This window comes from Hippocampus comes, unplaced genomic scaffold (genome assembly GCF_001891065.2).
Source record: "Hippocampus comes isolate QL1 unplaced genomic scaffold, H_comes_QL1_v1.1 scaffold17, whole genome shotgun sequence".
Classification (NCBI taxonomy): Eukaryota; Metazoa; Chordata; class Actinopteri; order Syngnathiformes; family Syngnathidae; genus Hippocampus; species Hippocampus comes.
Window position 1 is genome coordinate 1,533,713 of NW_017805002.1, and position 6,652 is coordinate 1,540,364.

The following is a 6,652-nucleotide window of genomic DNA, read 5'->3' on the forward strand; positions in this document are numbered from 1 at the left end:
GTTTTTTTTGGTTTTCCACACCACAGTGTTGCTAAAAGAGACTCAAGAATAAATAAAATATGTGCTATGATAATGCAAATATCACACTCAAACAAGATGCATAAAGTTATTTGATGAGTAAAATACTACAAAACGAAATTGACAAATTTAATATATTTTTTTAACTAAAACAGCATAAATTAGCGTTAACTAAAAATATTAGAATACAGTACAATCTTAATTCAAAATCCTCAATCTTAATTTAAAAATTGTAATAAATACTTGAATAAAACGATTGAGTATAATTACTGGGGAAAAACGCTTTTAAACATAAAAGTAATGGAATAAAACTGCTTTGTATGAACACTAAAATTACGAGAATAAAAAGCTTTTCAAAATTAAAGAACTGTTGAACTCAATGTATTTAATGAAATGGCCATAGGCTAAATGTGAACATTTTTAGATCCAAAACTTTACGAAAGTAAATAGCTATCTAATCATTTTCAAAAAGCCAAACAGCACGTAAACAAGTTTAGCTGTGAGCTTGATAAATTTTAGGGGGTGGAGCAATTTCGAATTCGATCGCGTGTAGGTGTGCTACTTCCGCCTTTTGACGCATGATGTCACTAACCGTGAACAAGAAGCGATCCTAGAGCGGCATCAAAGAGGCAACACGAGGCAAGCCGAACATAACTTCGTTTGGAGACTTCTCCCGCCCCGTCTTCGCCCTCCTCTCCACCTCACCATCCACCAACGAGTTGTCCCAGTTCGGGACACCTGGGCCGAAGCACCACCGGAGCCCTGACGGCCGGACTTCAGGTGAGTGAGGGCGGCGGGGGCGTCGACGAACGGTTTCTGCTTTGAAGGGAGGTGGTCCGCGAACGCATCGTGTTGGGACGCGTTCGCGTATTTTCCAACTTTTTTTGCCGTGAGAAAACTAGTCGAGATAATTGGAAGAGAAAGCCTGACTTCATTACCTTTTTCTAATCACTTACACAAACGTGCTTGTGTTTTTATCAGTGTGCGCGTTTATATATGTTTCTGTCTCAGGGTGTAAAAGATTTATGTATTTATTTATCTGGGGTGCCTCGGAAACATGTTCTTTTGTTGATTCCGATGAGAATCAACACATTGGGAAAAAAATCAGAGGGCGCAAGGTTTGTAAAACCACATTTAATTCACATTCATTCATCGATTTCCTATTCCATTGCTCTCAAATTGCTAAACTGGTCCACCGGACTCCATCCCACCTGACTTGAAGTGAGAAAAGTGGGGCACACCCTGCTTTGGTCGTCAGAGATTCACAGGTCTCATATAGACAAGTAATCCTTAACGCTCATGCTCAGAGTCTTTAATGAACCTAACTTGCATGTTTTCGGAATGTGGGAAGAAGCCGCAGTATCCTGGACCTCAGAACTGTGACCCAGGCATGTTAGCTGCTTTTCCCCCCCAAATCCGCACTTGGGACAGCCTCAACCAAATAAATAAAATAAATACCCATCGCTTATCAGATGCAGAAACTGTCAGCGCCAGTGTATCGTGATGCATATTGGATATCAACCCATTCCATTTAGCATTTTATCTCAACATTCCTCTTTCGGTTGATTCGACATGATATGGTTGACAAAAACTGTTGGATTCCCTCCAACGTGCCGGGAAAGAGAATTCCGCTTTTAACATTTTTATACGCAGCTCTTTGTACGTTGATGTAAACTGTATGCATGTGCAGAGATCTCCAGGCGTCATGGGCGAAGCAACAGTCAGAGAGGATGGCACAGTGATAAGATCAGCTGAGGTCAGCACTATATTCATGCCCTTACTCGCATGTGTTTTTTTAATTTCTACATTGAATGATACTTATTGGCTCCAAAGTATGTAGGCTCATTTTCAGTGGACGACAGCTGCCTGGATGATCAGATGGAGCAGCTGCATAGGAACCTAAAGACCCTGAAAGTAAGTTCGGCCACTTGATTTCCAAGTTGTTCCAGTTTCAAAACCAGTTTGTTTGTTTTTTTTCAACCGTTGACATAAACCATAAAACCTTAATGAAATTACACAGGGTGTCTTTTGAGGAACATGAAAGCAAACAAACAAAAAAGAATGAGTAAAACACACCCTTCAAAGGTATCTTGAGCTTTGCCTGGCCTCGAAGATCATGTTGTGGTAGTGGATGGTATGTAAATTAGCAAAACAGCCCACAGACACTTTTAGAATTATTGTAAACAGATGAAAAATTGAATTGGCGAGTAAAAAGTAAATTTTCAATAATATGTCCCCTTTGACTGCGCCACTGATCTTTCTGCTCTGTCAGACATGCAAAAAGAGCAGGCCCGTATCAATCAAGTTCTCCGTCAAAGGCGTGAAAATGTACGATGAGGACGAAACGGTATGGATGTGTATTTTATTTATTTATTTAGTTAGTTAGTTAGTTAGTTAGTTAGTAGCTGCACTCAACAATCGTATGGTCCAACCTGTCATCTGTCCTGCAGACCCTCCTGATGGCCCACGCCCTTCGCAGAGTGTCACTGTCCACCGCCCGGCCCAGCGACTCCCAGTTTGCCTTTGTCTCCCACAACCCAGGCAGCGCCGACGCCCAGTTGTACTGCCACGTTTTTCGAGCCAGACACGCCAGAGCTGTAAGAGACCAACCAGCTCGCCACCCGAGATCTTCTTTGTTTGTCCCCAAACCAAGAGGAAGAGAACGTTAATGATCACTGTTCAACAACACAACAATTTTAGAAATGGGCACCTCCTCCAGCTCCACTTGGAGGGGCCTTGGAGAACAGCTGTGAGGCGTAATCCCTTAACAGTATCCCAGGTCTGCTCCCAAGTGCTCCTCCTGGTTGGACATACCCTGAATGCCTCATGGTCTCATACCTCGAACACCTCCTATTGTCTCCAGTGTCTCCTATATCCCGCCCTCAGGGGGCAGTGTCTAGAAGGCTTTCCAAGCCACCTCAACTAGCTCTTTTCAGTTGGGACTTGTACTCCCTACTCCTTCTGCCCCCGACTGCCTCCATGAATCACTTCTCTGGAGGTGGAGTTGTTTGAATACCATACTAGAGGCTACAGGCGCCAGGTAGGATTCTGCCAAGGCAAATTTGTCTTCAGTGCCAGTTTGGAACAAGAGGGATTCAAAAGCCCTCTTCAAGTCCCTCTGGGAACAAATTGATCAACTGGCAAGTACAGAATTGTTTGGGATATCCTGCTCTGCCTTCTGGCTACACTAAAAAGTGCTTGAGCAATTAAAATTGGTCTTGGAATACTCCCGAATTGCATCTCTTGTGGGTCACCATCTTTGAACCAGCACCTAAATGAGGTGAAGTGGAGCGAGTACCATCTTACGGGTTTCTCATAGGTTCTAATGTAATATATGTTGGGTATTAGTATGACTGCAAGGACAGGGGTCTCAGTGGGAAGGTCTCGGGTCATCCAGCGAAATTTCCACCCAATAACTTGCTGGATGGCTTGTGTTAGGATTGATCGACTGACTTGTCCAGAAGGATTGTGCGCAAGCGTTTCGGCAAAGTGCAGTCTAAAAGTCAGCAAAAAAAACTCCCCAGTAACAAAGGCAACTCTTCTGTTGGAACTGTATCTTGACTGGTTGCACTTGACTGGTTGCACTTTAACTACACTTTATCCAGATAAATTCAGAAAAGATTGTTTTAATGTATGCAATGTGAGCATGGATGAAGAAAGTCGATTGAGCCTGCCCCACTCTCCTTTTAGGCCCAGTTCCTGAACCTTCTGCTGTGCCGCTGTTTCCAACTGTCTTACTTGGAGAAGCACCCAGACGAAGCCCAGGAAGGTTCTTCCGGTTCGGCGCCTCGGCGTAACCCGTCGCTTCTCAACCACGGCTTTCCGCTCAGTGTTAGCGCCCTGGTGTCCTTCAGAAGAGCTCCCTTTCGCGGGTTGATGTTCGGTTCTAAGGTCGCCAGACAAAGTAGTTTGATTTGTATTTCGGTGCAGTTACTGACACACGACTGACCTTTTTTTTTGTTACCCCCCGTGCAGAAACATGACAAGTCGTCCGACGAGCAGCAGCTTGGCAGCCAAGATGAGGTTTTCGCCACCTCCTCCCCATCCCTAGTGCGCAAGAAAGCCATCCGCAACAAAGTGCTGCGTTCCGGGGCATATCGCTCCTTTACGTTCACGCCGCTCAAGCAGCGCCACGTGCAGGAGCGCCTCAACGCATCACAAGGTGGGCTAGCTGTTCACAGGGCGCTCTCCAGATTCAAGGAGTTGATTAGGTAACGCCCTTGGTACTTACTTGCTTGCTCGATGGGGCGATCACGTGGAGGTGTTTCTTCATGAGCTTTCGCAAGGCAGCCACGGGTGCTCACGTATGAGTCTTTTAACAAGCTGGAACATGTTTGGTTTTTCTCTTGTTGGTTTGTCTTCAATTCTTGAGAGTACAGTGATTCATTTGAGCGCGCACACACACACACACACACACACACACACATACACACACACACACAGACGAGGGAAAGGACCAAACCCTGCCTCAAAAAAATGTGGATGGCTTGAATACAGGTTTTAAAAACGGCCAATAGATGGTAAAATATGGAGACAAAGCACTATTTTTGGCTAAATAAAACTCTTCAACTCAATTTAGCACAGTTTCTTGTCACCAACTTGCCACAAGGTGTAGTCAAGCACTAGTTTTGTCTCAATGAAGCTCCTCAATTCCCTTCAACTAGGTTACTTGATGGCAGTAAGATTTACCTTTTAAAACCCAAATAGGTTTGTAATTGCCGAAAGACATCACAAAATAATGGAAACACACTTTTTTTTCCCTATTTGGCAAAGCTATGGCCTGACAAAATGAATCTCCTCCCCATCATCATCATTGCTTGACACCAAGATGCCATCAGATGGCACCAAAAGCAGCAGAAGTGCATGAACCCGGGTGTAAATGACGTGGCTTCCCAACCAGCAAAAACACAAATTGGCAAAGAATAACACCTGATAAATCTGCCAGTTAAAGCTTTTCAATTGTCACTCAGCAGAGCAAAAGCATACTCATGCGGTTAAGACTCTTCAAGACCATGAACAAGCCAGGCTAAACTTGATCCTCACTGACAAAGATTTTATTCTCTAATTTGAGCACTACTACTTCAACTTACTTCCTTGACATGCATCCATCCATCCGTTTTCTACCATTCATCTGGGGTCGGGTTGCTGGGGCAGAAGCTTTAGCAGGGAAGCCCTAACTCCCTGTCCCAAGGTACTTCTTCCAATGACGCATGCCTGGAACACAAGACCAGGGAGACATCCAGGAGGCAGATTCCTGAACCACCTTTTTTGGCTCTTAATGTTGAGTAGCAGCAGCTCAACTCGTAAATTCCTCACGAAGGATTGAGCTTCTCCCCCTATCTTTAAGGGAGAGCCTGGACACCATGCGAAGGAAACTCAATTTGGATCAGGGATCTTGTTCTTTCTGTCGTGACAGATCCCTCAACTCGTGACCATAGATGAGGGTAGGAAATGTAAATTGGAAGCTTTGCCTTTTGGCTCAGCCCCTTCACCACATCAGACCGATACAGAGTCCTCATCACAGCAGATGCTGCACCCATCTGTCTGTCGATCACCCACTTCATCCTTCCCTCAGTCATGAACGAGACCCAAAGATACCTGAACGGATCCATTTTGTGCAGGATCTCATCCCCAATTCATCCTTTATACCAATTACCTCTTACTCGCCGACCATCCTGTGGCATTTTACATTGAAAGCATTGCAAAGCACACAAAAACATGGTCAGAGGAGATCAGCAAAGACCTGAGGGTAGGTTCCATAAAAAAGAAAAACACTAGGATACACTGTGTGAATCGGCAACCGCAAATAGGCAGGGAATCAGTGTACTTCAGGTATATGACAAAGTGTGTGTGTCCATTGTGGCAATGTTCTAAGGAGGTGTTCTCTTGTCCGTGGAGTAGAAAAGGACCAAGACAAGACCTCGGCAAGACGACCCCGGATGCCGAGCTTGGCCGAAACCGAGGAAGCGCTGGCTCAGGCTGTGTGGTGTTGGGCCGGTATTGCAACGTGAGTGTATGCATTATTTTTTTTTTGTCATTATTTCATGCACTTTTCAGGTGTCTTCTTAACACGTATAACATGTTTATGTCACAATACTCTAAGGATCACAATTTGTAATGCACATACCTGAAATGAGCCTTTTTGGCGAGGCCAGCTTTTGTTATCGTGACAACGCTCTGGCATTCTGACTACAGAGGCATCTATGATTGTCTGTCGTCTTAATAAGCCTTATAAGGTCTTTTAGTGTGAGCAACACATTTTTTTTCTCGTACTTTGGAGAGTATACAGGCTAATGCTATCGGCCTACAATTATGACGGCTGCCCACTTTACCTGCCCTTTGGTGGTCGGGACCAACAGAAAAGACAACATTGAAAAAGGCAGCATCCCATGAAACGTGAGGCTCGTAAAACAAATCAAGGGGAGGAGCCAACCTCATACTAGCATGTTTAAGATGTTCACCAGAGACCTGATCTAAGTCACTCACTTGGTCATTTGGCAGAGTAGTAATTGCCCTGAGACAGGGGTCGGGAACCTTTTTGAGTGTGTGTGTGTGTGTGTGTGTGTGTGTGTGTGTGTGTGTGTGTGTGTGTGTGTGTGTGTGTGTGTGTGTGTGTGTGTGTGTGTGTGTGTGT

General features: G+C 44.6%; 2 protein-coding genes across 3 annotated transcripts in view; both read left to right on the forward strand.

Annotated features, from left to right (window-relative positions):
* Window positions 1-6,652, forward strand: part of kif17 (kinesin family member 17) — a 35,218-nt gene that overhangs the window by 166 nt on the left and 28,400 nt on the right. The gene's annotated exons all lie outside the window — the stretch shown is intronic.
* Window positions 573-6,652, forward strand: part of sh2d5 (SH2 domain containing 5) — a 9,598-nt gene continuing 3,518 nt past the window's right edge. The window contains exons 1-8 of one of the 2 annotated variants that reach the window (XM_019856727.1): window positions 573-798; window positions 1,709-1,774; window positions 1,852-1,932; window positions 2,291-2,365; window positions 2,469-2,615; window positions 3,709-3,909; window positions 3,994-4,180; window positions 5,920-6,025. In XM_019856727.1, coding sequence (XP_019712286.1) covers window positions 1,724-1,774; window positions 1,852-1,932; window positions 2,291-2,365; window positions 2,469-2,615; window positions 3,709-3,909; window positions 3,994-4,180; window positions 5,920-6,025 — 848 coding nt within the window. In that variant the 5' untranslated portion in view covers window positions 573-798; window positions 1,709-1,723. The remainder of the gene's footprint in view (window positions 799-1,708; window positions 1,775-1,851; window positions 1,933-2,290; window positions 2,366-2,468; window positions 2,616-3,708; window positions 3,910-3,993; window positions 4,181-5,919; window positions 6,026-6,652) is intronic. The other variant, XM_019856736.1, reaches the window with a different exon arrangement.